Genomic DNA, 24,395 nt, shown 5'->3' on the forward strand with positions numbered 1-24,395 from the left:
TGGACTTCCTCTTCTGGACTGGAGTCTCAAAAACATCATTACAAAAGTCATGGCCTCTCATGTGAGACCTAGGGTATGGCATCAGCAGCATCTGCAGCTTTCATGGAGCCTTTGCACAGCAAGCACTCTGACATCTGTTTGTGGCATGCACAGTGGGTGCCGTCTTTCCAGCTCCTCTGCTGGCGCTGCTGTGAGCCCACTTCCCCTTTCTCGTGGCTAACACAAGGCACAAGCTGCCACTGGCAAGGGTGCACACAGTGGTCCCAATGTAATTACATATCTTTTTTCTTTCAAAATGTCACACATCTGCTAAGTGTAGGCTGGGCTCCCCTGGTGCCCCAGCCTGTCAGCCCTAGGCTTAGATGGATGTTGCAGCTCACTCCATTTTAGCTGCCCTTCCTGTCAACCTCCTCACCGTGGCTCTGGACCTCAAAGACCTTTGTGAAGAGATTCTCATCTTGGCAGTTTTCTTCAGAGACTCCTGCTGTCGCTCTTCACAAGGGATCTCGGTGCCCGGTGGTGGGAGGGACAGAAAGGGAGTGGGGCAGTGTGGCTCACGTTACACGGACCGGCCGAGCCAGCCCCTGCTCTGAGCTCTCTGCTAACTGAAAGCAGCTGTTCAGATTTTGCGACTGCATCCACTGAGGTCACTGCTGTTTCCTTCTGACCCAAGCCTGCAGACCTCATTGTAACAGGGGTCTGCTGGTACCAGGGATGGCTTCTGCCCAGCTCTGACTGGTGCAGTCTAGTAACTGTTCAGTAGCACCTCTTGCTGAAAGATAGGCTTGCTGGGAAACTACTCGGTTGCGTCCACGGAGGGTAGAACTGAAGAAGCTCATACAGGCTTTCATCACCAGTTTTCCAGCCCAGGGACCCTAATTTTTGTTCCCTGGTTGTGCCAGTGCTCTCAGCTACTCTTCACAGTCCCCAGATTTGCTTTTCAAGTTTCTCTCCTCTCCTTCAGCAGTCCACGAAACCTCACTGGCTTCTCAAGAGCAACATTACTAACTGAACCAGGTGGGCTTTTCCCCGTGTTTATGCCCTGATTTCTTCCAGACACTGCCCAAGAACTGTTAGCTCTATCCTGTCCGTAGTCACTGAGGTTGCCCCAGGGAATCTTGGCCCTCTATCTGCTTTTCTATACTTCCACTTTTTTTTTTTCTTTTTTTTTTTTTTCCCCTAAATTCCTGCCAAGGCTTTAAACCCTCTTCCCTGGACCTTCTCATGACCTGAACATCTGGAGCACCATTGGAATGGCGTAGTCTCATCACAGAAGCTACCCCAGGCCCCATTCCCCCAGCACTGCGTGTTCTGGGGATAGGCAGTCACCCCTCCATCTGGGGAATTAGAAGTACCTCCGACAGAGACCTGTCTAGGACCACTGAGTTAGTGCAGATTCCCAAATTGCAGCCCACAAAATTACCTTTTTTTGACTTCAGGTCCTAGGACATTGTGAGGGTTCCCACCTGCTGGGTGCAAGAAGAGCATGTGGATTTACCCCAGAATGTGTAGACAGGCCTCAGACTGGATGCCCACTGAAGTAGACATTTCTTTATGAGTAGAAAATACTTTTAAATTATTTTGTTTCTGTCACTAACCCAGGATTTCCACAGGGGAAAAAAAAAAAAAATCTAGACAGTTGATCCAAGGTGGGAAAGGGGACCCAAGAATACCATTATGTGCCCTAGAAAGGGTTAACACCGCCACGGGGTTCTTTGGTCAAGGGCTGATATTCTTAGTCCCCATTCTAGGCATTGCCAGCCACCTCCATCCCCCAAGACAGAGCGGTTCTTGCTCCTGCATCCGACATGAGCGGCTCCTGAGTGTGGTTATGGGACCAGCAGCAAATGCTTTCAAGAGAGTCCAAGTGTGAGCTCATGCTGCCGCCATCCCTGCAGACCACGAAGCCTCGTTCGCTGGGGCTGAGCGAGTGTTTGGGTTGGTGTCTTCAGCAGCTCCTTGGCTGCTGGGTTATCCTGGCTGTTAGCAGGAGGGTGGGCAGCGCAGGGGGCTGGCAGCCTGTGGGCGCAGGGCGTGTGTCCGGCACGTCTGCCGTGTCCGGCTGCAGTGCTGCCTCTGCCTCCCTCCCCCACTGCTGCAATGAAATGCAGTTACCGGGGAAAGGGAGGGAAGGAGCCGGAGCCAGCAAGGAGCAGCGAGAAGGAGACAAAGGAGGGGAGTGAGCAGCGGAGGGTGTGGGACGGAGCAGCTGGCAGAGGAGTCGCTGCGTTCCTACTGCACTGCCACCGCCCTCCATGGTACCAGCTTGGGGCACCCACAGATCTCCGTGCCAACCCAAACAATGAGCACGGTCTGATTTTATCCCGGGCATTCCCAGCTGTGGGCACATCCTTTGCAATACATCCTTTTTGATTTATTGTTCACTGGATGGGAGCCCACTCCAGTTCTGTGTTCCTTCCCAGGGACACCAGATTTGTACTTCATGGGTTTTTGGCACCCATATTCCTGAGGTCCTGAAAGGCACACTGCTGGGGAGAGTGGGGGGGGTGGGGGCTAGGGTCTCAACCAGTGACTCGCTGAGCTATCTCGTAATTTGAGACCAGCTATTTTCAGGGTGAGAGATGCAAGGCTGCTGTTTGCCCGAAAACCTCTGTCCTCTTGCAGACAGCCTCTGAACCTCACAAGGAACCATTCAACTGTTAAAGACACAGGAGCATGCTGCTCTGGGGCAGCACTTGAGGTTGTAGGAAGCACCTGTGTGACAGGGTCCTAGCTGCTCAGCTCGTGCACTGTCAGGTGTGACCTGCTGGGCTGACTCCAGGCGCTGTCCCAAGCCTTTGTTCTGGCCAGTCTCTGACATACTGTCACATTTGCTTCTTGTGGGAGACAGACAATACATAGTGATTGGGCACCAGGTACCTGGCAGGCCTTCCCCCTCCAGGCTGTTTTCTAGCCTTCCTTTTCTCCTTCTTAACCATTATCCTCTGGTCTGCATTCCAGGCAGGATTAAAGCGAACTCTGCAAAGGAGATCAAGCCACCCTCTGCTCTGCTGATTGCCAGCCATGGAGCAAATGAAGAGGTCAACAGTGCTTCTGCTGGAGCTGCTCATTCTTGGGGGCCTGAGAGCAGGGATGGGCTCTGCTGTCCTGGGCACCCTGGATCTTCAAATAGATGAGGAGCAGCCAGCTGGCACCATCATTGGGGACATCAGTGCTGGCCTGCCCCCTGAAACTAGTGCCTACATGTATTTCATCTCAGCACAGGAGGGCAGTGGTGTCTCCACTGACTTGGGGATAGACGAGAATACTGGGATCATCAAAACAGCTCGTGTCCTGGATCGGGAGACTCGGGACCGCTACAGCTTCATTGCTGTCACCCCGGAGGGCATCACGGTAGAAGTGAACATCCAAGTGAATGACATCAATGACCATGCCCCAGCATTTCCCAAACAGCACAGCACCTTTCAGATCCCAGAGCACACACCCATTGGCAGCAGGTTTCCCTTGGACCCAGCCTTTGATGCTGACAGTGGCCTCCTGAACACGCAAGGCTATATGATTAAGGGTGGGAATGTGGGGCAGGCCTTCCGCCTGGAAACGCGCCGAGGACCCAATGGGGTCCTGTATTTGGACCTGGTGGTCAGCAGTGTTCTGGATCGGGAGAACCGTTCATCGTACTCACTGCTGCTGGAAGCCTACGATGGTGGTTCTCCTCCCCGGAGCACCCAGATGACACTGGATGTGTCCATTCAGGACATCAACGACAACGCCCCCAGCTTCAACCAGAGCCGCTATCATACACTCATTTCAGAGAACCTGAAACCTGGCAGCAGCATCCTGCAGGTCTTTGCCTCTGACGCAGATGAAGGTGACAATGGGGATGTGATTTATGAGATCAACCGACGGCAGAGCGATCCTGAGCAGTACTTCACCATTGATGCCCGGACTGGAGTCATCAAGCTCAACAAGGGTCTGGATTATGAAGTGAGGAAGGTGCATGAGCTGGTGGTGCAGGCAAGGGATAAGGCTGTCCATCCTGAAGTCACCACAGCCTTTGTCACTATCCATGTGCGTGACTACAATGACAACCAGCCCACTATGACTATCATCTTTCTGAGTGAAGATGGCTCCCCACAGATCTCTGAAGGAGCCCAGCCTGGACAGTATGTGGCACGGATTTCTGTTTCCGACCCAGACTATGGGGAGTACTCCAATGTCAACGTCACACTGGAGGGAGGAGATGGCAAGTTTGCCCTCACTACCAAGGACAACATCATCTATCTGATCTGTGTGGACCAGCTTCTGGATCGGGAAGAAAGAGACTCCTATGATCTGCGGGTGACAGCTACTGACTCAGGAACACCGCCACTCCGGGCAGAATCAGCCTTTGTGCTGCAGGTGATGGATGTAAATGACAATCCCCCGCTCTTTGACCAGCAGGAGTACAAGCAGAGCATCCCTGAGGTGGTGTACCCAGGCAGCTTTGTCCTGCAGGTGACAGCTCGTGACAAGGACCAGGGTCCCAATGGGGAGGTGCGGTACAGCATTCTGCATGGCCGTGACACCCACTCCAGCTGGTTTACCATTGACCCTGCCACTGGCATCATCACCACTGCTGCCCCACTGGATTATGAGAAGGACCCGCAGCCTCAGCTCACTGTGCTGGCTACAGACCGGGGAACCCCTGCCCTGTCTTCCTCAGCTGTGGTGCACGTGGCCTTGCAGGATGTCAATGACAATGAGCCAGTGTTCAGAAGTAACTTCTACAATGTGTCCCTGAAGGAGAACACCCCTGTTGGGACCTGCTTCTTGCAAGTAGGTACAGGTATTGAGGCCTGAGCTTGGCAGGTGCACAGCCAGGGCTGTCAGCAGCTTGGGGTGGGAGACCTGCCACTGCAGGGTGTTTGGTGCAGGTATCATGGCTTTGATGGGCAGCGTTTGCAGCAGGAATGCCGGAGCGGAGATCCCCACACTTGGTGTGAGTCCATGTCCGTCATGTACATCTTGTCTCTGTGCAAGTAATGGGCAATGCCACTGACACTGGGCACACCACAAGGCTGCCCATCATGCAGAGCATGGTGTGGGCCTCTCTTGAGGTGGGTCCTGTTGTGCCAGACCTTGCTTACATCAGTGTGGAGCTACCTTGCAGCCAGGACACTCAAAATGGGGCTAAGGAACATGATACTGCCTCTGGGAAACTGCCTGCAGCCAGGCTTCAAACTTCCCTCTCCCCCTGTGAGGTCATTAGCCCAAGTTCATCAGTGTTGGTAAGGCTGGTTGTGAGCATTAGCATTAATTATGTGAATGAGCTAATGAGCTGAGACACGTGCTGCTGCACCAGCCTTTATGTGGCAAGAGGTCACAGCTGGAGCCGGAGAATTGCTGGGCCTCCAAAAGCTCTGTGACCCCACGATGAGCTAGCAATGCCATTTGAATTTCATGTGTTCTGTGTTCCCTGTGTTTGGTGTTTCTGTTGCAGCTCAGGCCCTGGAGCCCTGGTTCCTAGGGACAGGTGATGCCACCTCCCTGAGCTGGGATGAGGGCAGGTGTGGGGGTGCAGTGAGGCACTGCCAACCATGGCAGCACCCAGGCTGTCCAATGGGACAAGCACCAGTGTCACTGGGGTCTTTGCTGGAGGTGTGGGGCACGGGAATGTCTGGCTGGGACCGTAAGAAGCTCTGGCACCAGGTTGGTGAGAGGCGCCCAAGGCAATGGGAAGAACAGGAATTTTGGGGTCCATAAGACAAGGCTGGGGGAGGTCCTGTGACCTGGCCAGGAAAAAGGGTTTCTAGGTCAACCTGGAGGAAAATTTGTAGCTGGCAAGAAGGAACCATCTATGGGTGCCCGGTGGGGCATGGTGGGGTGTGGCTGTGGGCTGTGGGCTGGGGAGGATGGGCTATGGGGGCTGTGTCTGTGCATGCAGGCGACTGATGGAGTGGGGTGGCAGTGCTGGAGAGGGGCTTGTTGGGGAGTAAGCGCAGGGGATGAGGTAGAAGTGTGGAGGGAAGGAGGAATTGGGTGGGAGCAAGGGCCAGGTATGGAATAGAGAAGGCATGTAGGGCAGGGACAAGTGTAGGAAGGTGGAGATCAGGGGGCCTGGGGACAGGGCAAGGTAGGATTAGAAGGAAGTCTGGGCAGAAGAAGTGAGTGAGAGATGAGGAGGAAGATGTAGGTCAGGGGAGATTTGGGTTTGGTGTATGCAGGGCAACACTACACACTGTCCCACTCTGAGGTGGGTGGGGATGGGGTAGGGCTGGGGACAGAGATGGGGAAGGGGTCGGGTTCAGGGCCAGGGTCAGAGCAGAGAGGCTGTGTGTCCTTGTGTGAGCATGGCAGCCCCAGGCATGTGCAGGCTGTACAGCCCCCAAAGGGAGGCCCCCCTCTTTCCTTGTCCGTGCCTTCCTGCTCAGCGCTGCTCGCCGTGTGGGAAGGCGTTCTGGAAATGCAATCGGAGATGGCGGCTGGGCTCCTGACTGCGAGTGTGGGGCCAGGCTGGAGGGAGAGCACACCCTGCAGAGGAGCTGGGGCGTGCGGGGCTGTGGGGCACGGCCAGAAGAGTGTCCAGTGCATGGCTGCCTAGCTCTGCTAGGGACAGGGCTGGCCTGGCAGCTGGTAGTGACCAAGGCTTGGCTACGTTTCGATGGTCTTGGCTTAGTCCTTGTGTTTCGTTTGGAAACAGCACGTCTGGGCTGAGCGCAGGTAACTCCCGCGCGGCCTCGGCACAAAGCAAACAGCTCACACATCTGCTGCTGCTTCCTCTGAGCCAGGAAATGTGAGAGGATGGGAAAGGAGGCTGGCCAGGCCGATGGCTTGATCAAGGATGCAGCAGAAGCCAGCCAAGTCTGGGAGCTGGGCAGAGCCAGGTCAGGGAGCCCTGGGCTTGGAGCACAGCTGCCTGGCATGACCACCCCTGTTTCCTCAAACAGGAAGGCTTCAGAGGTGCTGCCAGGGCTCACGGTACCAGTGCCGAGCACTGTTCCCCACAAAGTCAGGTGTGCTGCCCCCACAGCCCTTTTGTGCCCTTGCTCCTGCTTGATTGTCTCTCTATGGCTTCCAGGCATTATTGGGGCTCACCCTGCCTCAGGACAGTAAAGTATCTCTGTCAAGGTCTGGGTTTTGTCCAGACCCACACAATGCTCATGAGTGCTCAGGTCACAGGCAGGCCCTGCCAGATGAAGTACAGGACACAGGACAGTCACCCAGGCCAGCAAAGAACTCAGTGGATTTGCTTCTCTGTTGGTCTGACACATTTTTAAGCAGAAAGCCCTGGGAGGACCAGGTCTGTTTGTAGACAGTGATGTCTGCTCTCTATGGACAGGACAGAAAGGTGGGGAAGGAAGGAGTACCTGTGAGTGAGGAGGAGAGACCTGAAGAATTGCTACAGATGATCTGCTCCCTTGCAGACTCCATTCTGTCTGCCAGGTCAGTCTTTGTGTCTGGGTATGAACAGGGATGAGCAGAGCAGGCTGCTGGCCTGAGCTTCTGAGAAAGGAAAAGGAACTCGTAACATCTTCTCTGTTTATTACTTGTGTTTACTATGGGTCAGGTCCCACAGTAGCATGAAGCAAAGGAAATACCAAACTCACTGTTCAAAACTGAGATGAGAAAGAAACACCAGTGGATACAGAGCCCAGGGTAGCAGTGAACATGAGACCAGCAGAAAATGGAACAGAAGACAGTCACCAGCTGGCTGCCTTGCTCCTCTCTGCCGCCATGAGCTGATGGTGCAGAAGCTTTCGGGCACTGGATTATGTTCCAATGCTGTGGTCCGTGATGCAAAGCACTGCTCTGGTATAAATTCACCCTGCTGGTTTAAATTTGTTTTAAACATTTGACTCTGTACCAGCACACTGCATGCATGGTCAGATAGTGTTTTTCTGGGACTTTCTGACTTTTCATGCTAAATCAAGTATTGTCTGTGCTCTGGCAGAGAAAACTGTGAACCCCATGTGGTGAGCATGGGCTGATTGGACAGCAACCTGAATGACATGGAATGGTGGATTATTGATTCTTGCACATATCCAGTATTGATGATTTTGGAACCAGGGTTTACATACTCCCTTTGTGCCCATGCATATAAATGTTGGGGAACATCAGAAATTAAAAGCTGACCAGCAATGCACCTAATGTAGAGTCTCTGTGGTTTTGAGGATAAGTCTGATGAGTTTTTGGTTCTGATTTGTGATTCCATGGGACATTTCATGGGCAGTGCTGCATGCATGCATAACACTGGGATAACCCCCATGGGCCATGCCCCAGGGAGGAAGATTTGGATAAAGAGCTGTAGGCTACATCAGGCCACATACGCTATTATTACCAAAAGAGAGTCTGGAGGGCTGATCCTGATGCCTTGGTTATGCTGCCAAAGGGGCAGCTGTGTGGGTACAGGGAGCGTAGCCATGCCTGGACACTGGAGCAGCACAAGGACTAACGCTCACCAACTGTGCTCAAGGAAAGTGGTAGGAGGAAGCGGGGCATTTCTGCCTGCATTTGTGTTCTTAGGGCAAGGGATTTAGCATCAACCTATTTTCAGACCTTTGCACGACATGGAACAGGCCTCCTCCTCCTCCTTAGAAACGAGAAGGCAAGCTTTCCAAAGCAAAATGGGGAGATGCCTGGGAGCGTGCTGAGGAGCAGAACAAGGGGAGGGAGAGTATCACGGTCCTGAGGAGCAGTCTGCCATGTAGGAGGATCTGGGGGTACACAGGAGTGTGGGCATGGGGGAGATGCTGGTACAAGGGGAGGTTGTGGGGGGAGGTGAGTGCTGTTGTTACCGCCAGAAGAGCTGCATTTGTTCCAAATTCCTGTGAAAGTTATTTCCTTGCGCTGCCAGCAGCCTCCTCCTGGGCTTGGCACAGCAGCCAGCGCCATGATTAATTCAAGTAGCATTTCCCCTGGAGCTGCAGCAGCTTTTCCACTGCAGCTGAGAGGCCCCAGCCCCTCACGCTCCTCTCCCCCCATCCTCTGCTCCTCCTCCCAACCCCCTCGAACAGCTCCCTCCTTCCTCCATGCAGTCCCCAGCCCCCTCACAGCTGCCCCTTTTCCCTTACCTCTGCTTCAGCTCTAGCCCCCTCAGAACTCCTCTTTCTGCCACTGCCCCTGCTCACACAGCTCCCTGTCCACCCACAGCCCCACCCACGCATGCTGCCCTCCAGAGGGCCAGTCCTTCTGCTCCCCTCCTATGGCCCCAGCCACCAGCATGCCCCAGCTCCCCTCCCAGATTCTGCTCCCTCTTGTTCCCCCCACTCCCCTTAGTCAGTGCCAGCTGCAGGTGTCGTCTCCCCTAGGACTCTTGCCACTGTGACCCAGGGCAGCTCTCCTCCACCTGCATAGCCCTTGGGACATGCCAGCCTCTCCCTGCTCCCTGTGAAATCCCGCAGTTCCCACGTTTAGGTGGGAAGGGACCTTAAACATCATCCAGTTCCAACCCCCTGCCATGGGGGTTCATGTTTTCCACTAGACCAGTCCAACCTGGCTTTGGACACTTTCAGGGATGGAGCAGCCACAGCTGCTCCGGGTGACCTGTGCCAGGGCCTCATCACCCTCACAGGGATGAACTCCTTCCCAATATCCCATCTATCCTCGTCCTCTGGCAGTGTGAAGCCGTTCTCCCTTGTCCTGTCACTCCAGGCCCTTGTCCAAAGTCCCTCTCCAGCTCTCTTGGAGCCCCTTTAGACACTGGAAGAGACTCTGAGGTTTTCGTGGAGCCTTTTCAAGGCTGAACATCTCTGTCTCACCCAGACTGTCTCCAAAGCAGCTCCATGTCCTCCTGATGTTGGAGGCCCCATCTCTGCCTTGCTCCCTAGGCTTACCCTGCCTGGCATGCTCAATCTTGTGCTGACCCCAGCCCACTCTCTCCTGCACATCTTGCTGATCTGTGTCCCATCTTTTTGCATAGACCTTCTCTGAGCACTCCCTGCCTGAGCTCCACATGGCTGAAACCTAGCCCCACAGCTTGACTTGGTGTCATTCTGGCTTCAGTGCCCCCCAGGGCCCTGCCATTTCTGTCCTGTGCTGCCATTCAAGCCCCCCACCTTGAGCACTCTTCCCTGCATAGCCCAGCTTCCAAGCCGTGCTCTGCTCCAGGATTCTCTGCCCCTTTCTTCTCCCCAGCTTCCAAGTCCTGTTCAGCTCCTGCACCTTCCCAGGGGCTCCCTATGCCCTGTAGCTCCTGGCTGCAGGTGCCATTTCACCAGCAAGGACACCTGGGAACCCAGGTGCAGAACCTCACTCTTTATGCTTCTTTCCCTTGGTCTGTCCCTGTGCTTGGAGGCCCGTGAGCACCCAGAAGGGTGCTGTGCACTCCCAGGCTCCCTCACCTCTTGCCCAGCCCTGCCATTCACATCCTGCCTCCCTGCCAGTGTCTGTGGTTAGCCCACTTCCCCTCATCCTTTGAACCAAAGGCTTTGCCCCATCTCAGAGCAGTGCTGGAGGCCATTGGCAGCCCCAGCTCCCCATGCCCAGCTACTTGTGTTTCTGGCAGCCCTGTGTCTGTCATAGAATCAGAGAAGGGTGGGAAGGGGCCTTAAAGCCCATCTTGTTCTACGCCCTGCTATGGGCAAAAACACCTTCCACTAGACCAGGTTGCTCCAAGCCCCATCCAACCTGGCTTGAATGCCAGGGATGGGGCAGTCACAGCTTCTCTGAGCAGTGTGGAGGCCCTGGGGGTGGGACTGCCAGCCAGACTCCTGCCCGTGTCTGGGGCCTTGGGGATGCAGCAGTGCAAGCCAGCAGTGCCGGCAGCTGCGCTGGGGCTCCCCGGACAGGGGGCTCTGGTAGCCATGGGGTCTGACCCTTGCCTTGGCCACGTGTGCTGGACTGTCGCTGGGCCAAACCCTGACCCTGCTCCCTCCCCTGAGACCCGAGTGTGCTGGAGGCTGAGACAAAGCCCTGGAGCCAGGAATGGCTCCTGAAATAGCCGCGTGGTCGCTCCCTGGCTGCTTTTAGCTGGTCAGTGGCTGTGCCAGGGCTGGGAGGGCAGGACGCCTGGCACGCACTCAGGCGCAGGGAGCCGTGCGTGGGATCGCTGACCACACTGGCGCCAGCCTCCCCTCCTCTCCCACTAAGAGCCGTCACTCAGAGGGGCGGGAGCCCCAGAGCCAGATGTTTGCCAAAGCCACAGCATAACATGTGCGCAGCAGAGCCCCAGCCATGGCTAGGCTCCAGATGAGTTCCCTGCCTGCTGACTGAGCTGGCTGGAGTGGGGAGGATGGCTGGGGAATGGAGGCCTGAGCCGCTGAGCAGTGCTCCATCACTTTACAGCACCGTGGGCTGGGAGGGGGTACACAGGTCAGCAGGAGGGCTGTGAAGGCAGGAGGCATGTGCGAGGGGCTCTGGTGATATGCTTGAGATGGGTTCGTGAGAAGAGGCAGCTTTGACTCCCACAGGTGATGCAGCTGAGGACCTTGGTGTGGGGCTGTACTTCATCCATCCCCATCTCTGAGAAATGTAAGAAGTCTGTTGTGTCTTGGCTCCACTTGTCCCTCCTGTCTTGCTGGGGAACGGGGAGGAGGGTGTGAAATAGCAAGGCTTCTATACCCATCACTGCCCTCTCAGCTCTCCATGCAGTGGGGAGAGGCACACTTGGCCAGGACCCCGCTTCCTTTTCAAAGTCTGGTGCTCTGGTTTCTTGCTGCCTAACCCTGAGTCATCTTGCTGTTCTCCTTTGTTGTAATCTTCTGCTCCATGGTGGTGACAGCACTCCCAGAGCATGCTCTTCTGCCCAGCTGCAAGGCATTTCAGCAAAGCCTTCTCACCACACCTGCGGGAAGGAGGGGCAGGTAGCAGATGCTGCTGCCCAGTGTGGTCAAGGCTGCCGTGCAGGGACAGGGAAGCAGATCAGCTCTCTTGGAACAATTTGAACTCAATGGGGAACTGAGGTGTTCAGGAGGGTCTTTAGCTGGACATCACAGAACGGCTGAGTTTGGAAAGGACCTCTTGAGATAATCGAGTACAAACCACCCCCCTCCCATGCATAAGCAGCACCATCCAGAGTTGGTTGCCCAGGACATCCCCACTTTCCTGGGCAACCTCATAAAGGAAAAGTGCTTCCAAATCTTCAGAAGGACTCTACTGTGTTCCAGTGTGTGCCCATGCCCTCTGATCCTCACACTGGGCACAGCTGGGAAGAGCCTGGATCCATCCTCTTGTTGCCTCTATCCTGTATGAGTGATACCCTTTCTCCAGTCTGAACCATCCGAGCTCCCTCAGTCTTTTGTCACAGGAGAGGTACTCCAGTCCCTTCATCTTTGTGTCCCTTCACTGGACTCTCTCCAGTATGGCCATCTCTCTCCTGTGCTGAGGAGCCAGCGCTCCAGCTGTGGCCTCAGCACTGCTGCAGAGAGGGGCAGGATCCTCTCCCTGACCTGCTGACCACACATCCTGATTCCTGATTCCAGGACACCATTCTCCTTCCTTGCAGCAAGGGCATATTGTTGTCTTATGTTCAACTTGGCACCCATGAGGACCCGTGGAGCCTCTTCTGCTAAGCTGCTCTCCAGTGCTGTGACACCCAGCACATACTGGCGAAGGGGATTGTTTCTTCCCCAAGGCAAAACTTTGCACCGTCCCTTGTTTAACTTCAGAAAGCCTCTCATCCATCCCTGTAGCCTCTCCAGGTCACTCTAGATGCAGCATGATCCCCTGGCAAATCAGCCACTCCTCCCAATTTGGGGTCATCAGCAAACATGCTCAGGGTACACACTGCACCATCAGCCAGGTCGTTAATGAAGATGCCAAACAGGACTGGACACAGGATTTACCCCTGGGGTACGCTGCTAGCTAATGGCCTTCAAGTAGACATTGTGCCCCTGATCACCATTCTCTGGACAGGAGCCATTCAGCTGGTTTTTAGCTGAACGAGGATCTTATGGGGGAGAGTCAAAGAATTTAGTGTACATTTAGATATTTAGTGACAATATCCGCTCCTTTTCTGTCATCCACCAGGCCAGTCATTTATCATGTGGATCAAGCCTGATTTGTCCTTAGGGGAAGCCTTGCTCATCACCCCTGATGATTTTCTTGTCCTTCCCATGCATAGAAAATGGTTTCCAGGATTAGCTGCTCCATCAGTTTTCCAGGGATCAAGGTGACACTGATTGTTCTGTAGTTACCTGGGTTCTCCTGCTTACTCTTAAAGATAGGAGAGAGATTTACCTTCCCAGTCTTCAGGCACCTCCCAAACACTGACTGAGCAAAGATTATTGTGAGGGGCCTGGCAGTGATGCCTTTTGCCCTGGTCTCTGAGACCTGAGATTCCTGAGGACCCATCTTACTAGTAGAGAGTAAGGGAAAGAGGGCATTAAGTACTCCAGTCTTTTACATGTCCTGTGTCAGCAGGTCCCTAGCCTCCTTCAGCTGCAGGCCTACATTTTACCCAGCCTTCTTTTTGTCACCAGTGTACTTATAGAAGCCCTTCTTGTTGACTTTGACATCCCTTGCCAGTTTCAAATCCAGTTGTGAATGAGATGCCAACAGCTGTGTTCCCAGGTAATTACTCTGATCAGTGAGTAGAAGGGACCCCAGGTGTGTTCCCCAAACCCTGCCATGGTAGCAGCCTCTTCTACACCTATCAACGAAGTCTTTAAAAAACACAGCATCAGGGTCATCCTCTGGGTTCTTTAATATATCATCTGGTCTCAAGGGCATATGCCTTTTCATTTGCATCCATTATCTGACAGAAAGATGTATTTCCTCTGTCACTTTCACCCTGATCCTTTCCCTCATTACGGCCCCCCCAGGCAGAGCACTGCTCATGAACCTCTCCCCCTGAGCCTGTCTTCCAACCTGTCTTTCACCCACCTGATTGCCCAGCCCTCCAAACTGTAACATCCTGCCTTGAATATGAGGACTGTGGGAGAAGATGTCAAAATCTTCCCAAAAGTCAAGGCAATTGTCACCCACAGCTGTCAGCCCTTTTATCCCAGTCCCATCATTCCACCACAGAGAGCAAACAGGATGGTTAATCCATGATGGCTCTTCCCTTCCAGGATCATTCATGTGGCCTGAAACATGCTACAAAGACTCATTCCATGATTCTCCCAGGGCTCAAAGTGTGGCTGATAAGAACGTAGACCCACAGATGATCCTTTTGGCCTTTGTTGAAGGTGGGACATGGTACTTGCATTCCTCCATTTGTCAACTTTCTCCCCTGATTTGCACCACCTGTGAAGAGCAGCCCTGCAAATCCATTTCCATCAGCATCCATTGATGCAGCCTGTTGAGTCTCATGGATGCGTGTGGATCAATCTTTTTAAAGAAATAGTGACTCTATCTTCACTCCTCCCTGGTAGCTCTCTGAGCCCTTTGGAACAGCATGGAGGCCTGGGTGGCTGATGGAGACTGAAGTGGAGGAGGCATTGAGTGTCCCAGTCTTACCTGGGCCTGTTGCTGCTGGATCACTGACCACACTCAGAAATGGGCCCTTCTTCAGGCCTTCACTACCAGCACAGTGCTAGAGGCTCTTCTTGGCACACTCAGCCTTAAACTTTGCTGACACACTCCTGACATGCCAGGTAATGTTTATAGATTCCTACTATGCATCTTGCCTCTGTGCCCATCTCAAAGAATTTTGGAATGGTTTGGGTTGGAAGGAACCTTAAGTATCATCTTGTTCTACCCCCCTGCCATGAGCAGGGTCACCTTCCTCTAGACCAGGTTGTTCCAAGCCCTGTCCACCCTGGCCTTGGACACTTCCAGGGATCCAAGGGCAGCCACAGCTTCTCTGGGCAACCTGTGCCAAGGCCTAACCACTCTCACGGGGAAGAATTTCTTCCCAATATCCAATCTAAACCTACTTTCTGTTAGCGTGAAGCAGTTCTCCCTTGTCCTGTCTTTCCAGACGCTTTTAAATAGCCTCTCTCCATCTTTCTCCTTGGCTCCTTTCAGAGACTGAAGGGCCACAATTAGGTTACTCCAGAGCCTTCTCTTCTCCAAGCTGAACAATCCCAGTTCTCTTAGCATACACCACCTTTTGCATGGCAGCTTAGCCCTGAGGCCCCTGCTCAGCCCAGGCCATCTGCTGACGTCTCTGTGTTTTCCTGAGCACTGGGATGGGCTGTTCTGGAGTGTGCTGTCTTGAAGGCTTGCCAGCTTTCCTGAGCTGCCTTGGCCTTCAATGCTGCCTCCCATGAGATCACTTCCATCGACCAGTTCCCTGTAAAAGCTGAGTTCTGTCTTGCAGTCCAGGGTCTGTACTCTGCCTCTCTTCCTCACTCACTTTAGGGTCCTGAATCTGCTGCTTCATGGCCACTGCAGTCACAGCTACTGCCAGCTGCCACATCCCCAGTTAGTACTCCCTTCTAGGGAACAGCAGATCCAGCTGCATGCCACCCCTGCTCAGCAGGGACATTGGAATTCTTTGTGAGACCAGGGGTCTGTGATCCTGGCTTCCTCAGGTACTGCTGCCTTCTTGACAGCTTCAGATCAGGAATCAGCCTTTAGTAGCTGTGCAGGCTCTGCTGAGAAGTCAGAGGTGACAGGGTTGTGGGGCCGCCATTCAGGCTCAGAGCCGTGGCTCCTGCTCCCACGTATTTGAGCAGCAGGACTGGCACAGCCCCAGTGGAGAGTTTCCTGGGCAGTTCCACAGGCAGCTTGACCCCGTTTCCCTCTATTTTTCAGGAAAACATCAGGAGTCTCATGAGTGAGCTGCAGTAAAACCAGCTGTGGATCCAAGATTTGGGGAAAATGCTAAATACAGAGTCTAGGGCTGCCCTGCATTAGCTTCTAGAAAAGTTCCTGGAAGAATGTCCATGCGTGGTTTAAAAATTTCCAGAAGTGGTGAACTCACCACAGGCCTTAATGAGCCCTTTTGGTGGCTAATTTTCCTCACAGCTAAAAATGTGTCCCTGTCCCAGACTGCATGGGCTCTGAGTCTGCAGCAGTGCATGCCAGCTGAAATGAGGTGGTGCTGGTGGCTGGTGGACCCCTGTGATGTCTCTCAGGAGTCCTCAGGAAGCATTGCACAGCTGCAGAGGGGATCCTGCTGTCCCTGGGTCTCGTGTCAGGCCTTCCTGAGTGTGGGCTGCCCACAGGCAGTCAGCCAGCCCCATCCCATGGGATTCACACATGGGAGATCAGTGCTCTTCAGGCAGGGAACTGAGACTGCACCAGCCACAGCCCCCCTCCCTGTGCACACAGTGGCAGAGCACAGAGCAAAGTGTCCAGAGGCCCCAGACTCAGCCAACACCATCACCTGGTCCAGCAGGTGTTTGCTGTTCCTGTGGCTTTTCTCTAGGCACCAATTTAGCATCACCCATCCAAGACAGACAAGAACCAGGTGCAGGGCTCCAGTTGTGATTGCACCAGTGATGTGACCTCTCTTAGACCCTGTGTAGGCTTGTATTGGGCAGAGTTTTGTGTCGGACCAGTGGTCCAAAGATGGTCCCACCACAGGATGGGGCGGTGAAGCACTAGATACATGGGATACCTTGTCCTGGCTGCACAGCCAAGGCTGCTTCTGATGCCAGACTGCTGGCTCCATCAGTTACTGTGCTGGAAGATGGCTCTGGGTACCAGGAAGCTGCCAGGGAGATGGTGCTGCACTATACAATAGTGAGAGCTCGTTTTTTGCTCCCCTGTTCCTGAAACCTGACACAGGTCTTGTGGCAGGAAGCTGGATATTACCCCTTTGGGTATTCCTAAGGGTGGCACCCAGAAGAAGATGGTTACGGTGGGGAAGCATCAGAGCCCGTGGCCGAAGGAACCTGAAGCTACTATCTCACTCTGCAGCAGAGCATTTTGCTGTACAGTGATTAAAACAGCTGACATGCATTTTGGATAACCTTCAGAGTGAGAAGTCGTTAATTTTGAAGGAAAGTCTTAGTTTACCATATTGTACCTATTCCAGTCATGTGGCTGGTCAGTTTCTGATGCATGTCCATCTACAGTGGTGGAGCTGAGCCTAGGAATTGCAGAGGCACATCAGGGTGTGGGTACAGGGCTGTATCCCAGGCATGGCAGAGACACAGTGGGGTGTGGGTACAGGCTGTACCCCGATAACGACAGCCATCATGGAGCCAGTGTACTGGTAATCTGCATACGATGTCAGTGAGGTCAGATTTGTACTCTCTGCTGAGCAGCTCCCCAGGAAAATGGGCTGGGGCAGTAGGGAGTGAGGCGGTGAGCTCTAGGTGGGTCCAGTTTCGGAAAGTGCCTCCTGACCCAGTTCTGTCACAGCACTTGTGTTTCCAAGTGCTCTGCAGCTGGAGTGGGGAGGGGGGGGATCCTGTTCCATGGCGCTTCTTCTGGCAGCTGCTGCAGGGTTGGGGAGCAGATCCTCTGCGCAGGAGCTTAGTGCTCACTGGAGATGAAGTCTCAGTTTCTCCCTGCAGGCAGCTGCTCAGACCACAGGCAGCAGGGCTGGTGGGGGTGTTGCAGGTGCTGCCTCCCCTTCCTGGTCAGGACAGGGTAGTCCCACCCCTGCCCAGTTGACTGTTCCCTCCAGGAACAGCCATTCTCTGTCCCCTTACCCATGTTGCTTCATCCCCGATGACCGGGCTTGCAGCCCCCAGCCGGGCCCTCCACTTGGCGCGCGTGTGGCGTTCCTGCGCTCCTCGTGCGGGAGCCGAGGCCCCATGGCTGCTGCGGGGAGGAGCTGTGGCTGACGAGGCCTGAACTCCACTTCACCCGGGGCCTGGCCCAGCTGCCTTCCCCCAGCTCTGTCCCCCAGCTTTGCTCTCCATGGAGCTCCCAGCTGGTGGAGGGGCTGTGGGCAGGGATGTGGAGTCAGGAGTTGGTTTCTGCTGACCTGAGCTCTGTAGGAGCCCAAGGAGGAACTGGGGCAGGCAAGCAGGGAGCAGCATTCATCCTCCTGCTATGTTTGTCATAGTGGGTGCAGTTCTTGTGCTACAGGCAACACGAGACTGGACTGTCACAGAGCAGTGCCACCCTCCATCCTCATGCCCAGTGTCTGGAGCTGCTAGACACGGAGCTCTGAGAGCAGGACAGAGCCAGGGCCATGGTGACAGGGGGTTGACTTTCTTTCTGTCCCATCCTGAGTGTCTTTGCAGAAAAGAAGGAACAGGTATGCAGGGGCTGCTGCTGCTGCTGCTGCAGTGCTGCATCTCCTGCAGAAGAAGCAGCGGCAGGTCTGGGATAAGAGCCACAGCTGCTGTCACACTGCGTAGTGATGGCCAGCTCTGAGGATGCTTTGGTGGCTGTGGCCATGGAGCAGAAGATGGCATTGCGGTGGAGGTGGTGCTGGGCTGGGTCTGGCTGGTGGTCTGTTCTGTTCAGGTGGTGCCTTCCCTCATACAGGTGACAGCCACAGATGCAGACAGTGGTGCATTTGGCTCCCTTTCCTACTCCATTGGCTCTGGCATCGGCAGCATTGTCCCCACACAGTTCAGCATTGACAAGCACTCGGGGCAGCTGTGCACGGTGCAGCCCCTGGACCGTGATGAGGGCACATCTGCCTACGACTTCACCATCACTGCTGTGGATGGGGTGAGTGCTAGCGAGGCTGCATGTGCAGTGTTGCTGACCCAGCACTGTGCAGGGGATGCTGCTGTCCTTGCACTGTCTCTGATCTGGTGCCTCCCCAGGGCGGCCTGAACTCCATGGTGTATGTGAAGGTGTTCCTGGAGGACATGAATGACAACCGGCCAGTGTTTTACCCGCTGGAGTACGCTGCCAGCATCAGCACACAGAGCATGCCGGGGACAGCCGTGCTGCGTGTCACCGCCCACGACAAGGATGAGGGGCTGAATGGGAGAGTGACGTACCGCATCGTCCTGGGAAACTCGCCCCCGCTCTTCTCCCTCAACAAGGACACAGGTGAGAACTGGCAGGCAGCCAGAGCAGGCAGCAGTTGGAGCACTGTGATGTGGGAGGTGTCAAAGCCAGCCTGAGTGTCACTGCTTGGCCAACTCAGCAGTGTAGTCTGTCTCCTGTCCCTGCCACAACTTTCCCCGCTAAACTTCTTGGCCTCTGGTAACCTCTTCCCAGACTCAGTCCCTGACTTTTTTGTTTCTGTTCCCTGTTCTGTTCTTCATTTGTCCTGTCTTCCTTCTCCCCATTCCCCATCACTGTGCCCTTGTGTGCTGATACTTCGCCCTATCAAGCCATATCCTGCTTCCTTTCTTGTCCCTGCCAATTCCCTCTTCCCCAGCTCAGTTAACTCTCCTCTATAACTCTGTCACTCTTGATCCCACTGTTCTCGTTGGCTGCATCTGCTTGAAGCCAGAGCAGTTTCTGCTGGGGAAGTGGGTGCATGGGTGTGTGCTACCAGGGGCTCTCAGCAGGACAGAAAAGTACATTGGGGGACAGAAAAGTGCTTGTTCTCAAGCTCCCAGCAGGTGACTGGACAAGCCCTACCAGCCCTCCTAATGCAGGGCCACCTCCTATGTAGGGCCTATCAATTATGGTCCTTCACTTAAAACCCCTCCCAGAGCCTCCCTGCCAGCCCAGGGCCTACCTGCTGTGTTATGACACTCACCCTGTGCCCCAGATTGGAAGCCTTCTCCCTTCCTTTCCCTCTCCCAAGACCTGCTTTCTGGCTCATGTCCCACAGCCTGTAGTAGTGCTTAACTCAGAGCTGGGTGTGAGATTAAGTGTGGAGGATTTGAGGAGGCTCTCCAGAGAGGGCTCCACTCATTCACTCCAGCTCCTCCGTGGTCAGTTCCCCCTGTGATGCATGTTGTTACCTGCCTCTTCTAGTCTGTCTTTTTCAGCTTAAAGTTTGGCCTGTTCCCTGGTGCCAGGTGACAGGGGTGCAGCCTCATCAATGACTTTCTTCCTCAGGTGTCATCTCTTTGTCATGGTCTCTGAGTGGCAAAGCCAACACCCTGGTGCAGCTGGTGATCTCTGCTCAGGATGGGGGAGGCCTGCAGGCACAGCCGAATGCCCGGGTGAACATCAGCATCGTGGAGGGCACAGTCTCACCCCCTGTCTTCGAACAAGCTCAGTACTTCTTCATTGTGCCTGAGGACATGCCACAGGGTGCCAGCGTCGGGGCTGTCCAGGCCCAGAACCCACCAGGTATGGGCTTGTCCCTTTTGCATGTTGCCACTTTCCCTGTCCCCACACCATCCTTGAGGTCCAGCATCCACCACACTTCCTCATGGAGTGGCCCTGCTCTGAGAGCTCCACACACTCACATCTGAGCGTGCAGCCAGCTCAACACCTATGCTTACACAGGTGTGTTTGCACACCTGTACGTGCTTGCACGTGGGCACAGTGCCCTGGACCACAGCTTCCTGACCATGCGGCTGAGGGAGTCAGCTCAAAGGTGACTCATTCCTTCTGTCTCCGTTCTCTTACCCACAGGTCATGCTGATGACATCTTCTATTCCATCTCCTCGGGGGACCCTCATGGCTATTTCTCCATTGACTCAGCCTCGGGGCAGCTCCGCACCAGCCTGCCTCTGGATCATGAGTCCCAGTCAGTTCTCATCCTGGATGTCCAGGCCCGGAGCGGTTCACCCCCTGCCTATAGCAACACACGTGTGAAGATCTCCGTATCAGACGTGAATGATAATGTGCCAGCATTCCCAGCTCCCTCCGACTCCATCTTGCTGCCAGAGGCCACAGAACCTGGGACTACAGTCTACACCGTGCAGGCCGAGGACCGTGACAGTGGTGCCAATGGACAGGTGACCTTTGAGCTGGTGTCAGGGGGTGAGGGCACCTTTGTCGTGGAGCGTGCCTCAGGGGCAGTGCGGCTCCTCGGGGCCCTGCAGTACGAGGCCATCTCAGCCTACAGCCTGGCCATCATGGCCCGGGACAGTGGCATCCCCCAGCTCAGCTCCACCTTCACGCTGCTGGTGCATGTGCAAGCCGAGGACGACAACGGACCCATCTTTGACACTCTCACCTACCGTGTGGAGGTGCAGGAGGGTGTTCCCATCTCCACCCGCTTCCTCCAGGTGAGGGCCCTGGCACACGATGTGGAATCCACGGCCCTTACCTACCATCTCCGTGCAGATGGGGACGCTGCCAGCTTCGGCATCGTGCCTGAGAGCGGCTGGCTGTACGTCAAGAGTGCCCTGGACCGGGAGACACGGGACTTGTATGTGCTGACAGTGCTGGCCTCAGTGGGAGGCACTGGGACTGCGGCAGACACACGGAAAACTGGCACCAGCACCGTGCGGATCAGCGTCACTGATGAGAACGACAACAGCCCTCGGCTGAGCGAGGAGCGCTACTTCTTCACCGTGTCTGAGAATCAGGCTCCTGGCAGCAGTGTGGGAAGGGTGATGGCAAGCGACCGGGACGCCGGGCAGAACAGCCGGCTCACCTATCGCCTGCTCCAGCATGATCCCAACTTTCTTATCCACACACAGACAGGTGAGAGACTCCTGGCTTCCTAGGTGGGGCCAGCTGGTGAGAAAGCCCAGGTCAGGTCAGCAGTGATGGTGGCCAGGCCAATGCAGCAGCAGAATATTCACCTTACTGCCCCTGCAGTTCTGGGCTCCAGCAACACACATGAATAACACAGCTGAGCACAGGCTCTGCTCTAATGCAGGTTGTGGGCTGAGCTGTGTCCCCACTATCAGTGTTCTCACCTGTGCCTGCCCCATTCCTGGAAGTATTCAAGGCCATGTTGGATAGCGCTTGGAGCAACTTGGGATAGTGGAAGGTGTCCCTGCCTATGGCAGCAGGATGGAACAAGATGGGCTTGAAGGTCATTTCCAACCCAAACCCTTCTGGGATTCTCCCTCACAGGAGAGGTCAGCACCAAGCACAGTTTGGATCGGGAGCAGCAGTCCAGTTTCCAGCTCCTGGTGATTGTGCAGGATGGGGGAGCGCCGCCCCGCAGTGCCACTGGAACCATCTATGTCACTGTGCTGGATGAGAATGACAACGCTCCTGCTTTCCTCCACGTGGGCAGCGGTCAGGAGCTAACTGTGCAGGTAGGGATGCAGGCTGGAGCACCGATGAGGCAGGGCCCTGTGGCCTCTGGGTGTGGGGGCAGGTGGTACTGCTGGGGAAAAGGGTGTGGGTAGGGGGACCCAGGAGAGTTTCAGAGTGGGAGATGAGCAGGCACAAGTTGGATCCATGCAGCAGCCAGGACAGCTTGGTGAATTTGAGATGTGTCAGGAGGGGCAATGCAGGTATCCTGGTGCACAGAGCAGGCAGGAGAGCTGGAGGGCTCTGGCACAATCAGTACTGGCCAGCAGGTAGAAGCTCTTGGCTCACACATGCCTGTAGGGAGGGACAGCAAAAGGAGCCCTGAACCTGACACAGGTTCAGAGAAGAGCCATGGTAAACAGTGGTCAGCAGGGAGATGCAGGAGGCTATCACCCTCTAGGTCTGGGGATTTTGGGTACCTCCATTTGTCTTACTGGGTGGTCAAGAAAGCGTTGTCCAGCTGGGCTTGGCATGCACAAGTTTTCTGTGAATCTACTCTGTCTGGCAGGCAAGCTTTCCCTCCGCACTCTGGTGTCACTGGACACTGCATGTGCTGCAGACCCAGCTACATGGGTACTGCCCAGGAGAACTGGGTGACAACCTGCCCCCACCCACCTGCCTCTGCTCTGCTGTGTCCCTGAGAGCGGCATGAGCAGCGAGGGCTAGTGGGAGGCAGCTGAGGGGCACTGGCAGCAGCAGAACAGGATGGGCAGCCAGGGCCCTGGCCTCATCTGCTCAGCACAGAGCAGGGACAGCCTGCAGCTGGACGGCCATGCCCACTCTGCACATCCGTTGCTGCGCATCTGGCTGTGTGCTCAAAGCCCCTGTTCTGAGCTGGTTTAGAAACACCGTGATGGTGGCAGCCGCCCTCTGTCACACGTCCTGCCTGAGTCACACACCCCAGAGAGGTCAGAGCAGACAGGACTGTGTTGGTATCTACCTGGGTGACACGAGGTCAGGGGACATTCCATAGTTCCAGCCAGGCCTTGCCTGTTCATTGCTGCTTCCCTTCCCATTGCAGGGTGCAATCATCCCTTGCCCAGCAATCTTCTTGCTTCTTGCTCTGCTGGCAAAGCTGCTGGAAGGGCTTAGCCTGGGTGAGCACATCTCCCAGAGCTCAGAGGAGGCAAAGGGGGCACAGTTAGTCTTGCCTCTCTCTGAGCTAGGCTCTGGGACCAGAGCAGGCCAGGGACCAGCCAGCCATGGCATGGCTAAGGGAGCACTGGATGGATTCTGTGGTACGGCTTTGCATAGAGCTTTTGCACTGTGATATTTGCTTGCAGCTGGCATCTGTCGTGAGCCCTGCTCCTGTGTGGGGACAGCTGTGACAACACCACATGGCAGGATCTGCCGCTGATCCCAGTGTCTGCAGGCAAAAAGTGCTGCAAGTGTCCTGCTAGAGCTTGGGAGCTCTTACAAAGAGACCATGAGTGCAGATGTGTCCTTCAGGGAACAGGAAAAGGCTGAGATAGGTTCAGAGAGCAGGTAAATGCTGCAGCAGCTCTGAGCATACTCCAGTTTGGGCACTTTGGTTTGGGCACTTTGGTTTGCAGGTACTGGAAACAGAGGTACAGAAGGGTGAAGTGCCATAACAGTCCACTGTTGGCCATGTCTTGGATGTAGAAGACAGACTTGAAGGAAGAAGTGAAAACTAGATGATAACACAAAGCTCCATGATTTCTTGCAGACGTGCTCAGCGCAGCGTTCATGTCAGTGTTCATCAGGCAAAGCAGAGGAGGCTTCTGTGTTGGCACATTCCAGCATCAGCTGTGGGGTGCAGAGATGTAACACATTGGTGATACGCTGGCAGCACATGGGGTGTTTGCAATGGATCCTCCCAGGGATTGATTGCTAGGAGAGGGGAGAGAGAGCAAAGGGAAGGAAGAGGGTGCCTGTTTTCACAGAAGGAGTGCCCCTGGTGCTGGTGTTTTGCTGTATTCCCTCAAAGATGTGATAGTTGATGTTGCTGGTCTATTTACATCATTCAAGGTGAGGGTTCCCTGTGAAGAACTGTGGAAGGATCATGTTTCACTGTTGAGTGAGGGAAGATGATGTGACATGAAATCACTGCTGCTAAGCAAGTTGCTGGAAAGCAACAGGGATGGCACTAAGTGCTGGGCCCTGAACTGGCTGCCTCGGTTTGGGGAGAGGCTTGGAGCTTTGTGAATGTGCCACACCAGGCTCAGCACAGGCAAAAAAGTAAATTAAACACTGTGTTTAATTAGAAAAGAAACAGAGGATAAAAGAAAATATCGTCAACCACAGCTCAGATTCTGCCCACACTCTCTGCCTGGTTCCATTCCCTAAGTGATCAGAAGTGCTAGAAACTGTTTAGAAAAGGATGTTACCAGGATCTCTGGCAGATAATGGTTCCAAGCAGAAATAAAACATCCTTTGGCATGGACAAAGCTGCAGGAATATCACAAAGGTGTGCAGAGTCATGGGAAAATGAGAAGTTGCTTTTTTCATAACACAAGACCAGGCAGCTCCATAAGAACTGACCAGGCAGCAGGTTTAAAATAAACACAGGCAGCATTTCTTCATGCAGAATGTAATTAAATTGAGAAATCATTGCCCACAGCTGC

General features: G+C 54.7%; 1 protein-coding gene across 1 annotated transcript in view; it reads left to right on the forward strand.

Moving 5' to 3' along the window:
• The window catches only part of DCHS1 (dachsous cadherin-related 1), a 44,357-nt gene that overhangs the window by 1,430 nt on the left and 18,532 nt on the right, over positions 1–24,395 (forward strand). Inside the window, exons 2-7 of the mRNA XM_086879458.1 lie at positions 2,962–4,776; positions 18,217–18,405; positions 18,504–18,735; positions 19,702–19,938; positions 20,227–21,246; positions 21,625–21,812. Coding sequence (XP_086735584.1) covers positions 3,025–4,776; positions 18,217–18,405; positions 18,504–18,735; positions 19,702–19,938; positions 20,227–21,246; positions 21,625–21,812 — 3,618 coding nt within the window. The 5' untranslated portion in view covers positions 2,962–3,024. The remainder of the gene's footprint in view (positions 1–2,961; positions 4,777–18,216; positions 18,406–18,503; positions 18,736–19,701; positions 19,939–20,226; positions 21,247–21,624; positions 21,813–24,395) is intronic.

The sequence above is a fragment of the Cyanistes caeruleus genome, chromosome 3, assembly GCF_971803275.1.
Source record: "Cyanistes caeruleus chromosome 3, bCyaCae1.hap1.1, whole genome shotgun sequence".
NCBI classification, from domain to species: Eukaryota; Metazoa; Chordata; class Aves; order Passeriformes; family Paridae; genus Cyanistes; species Cyanistes caeruleus.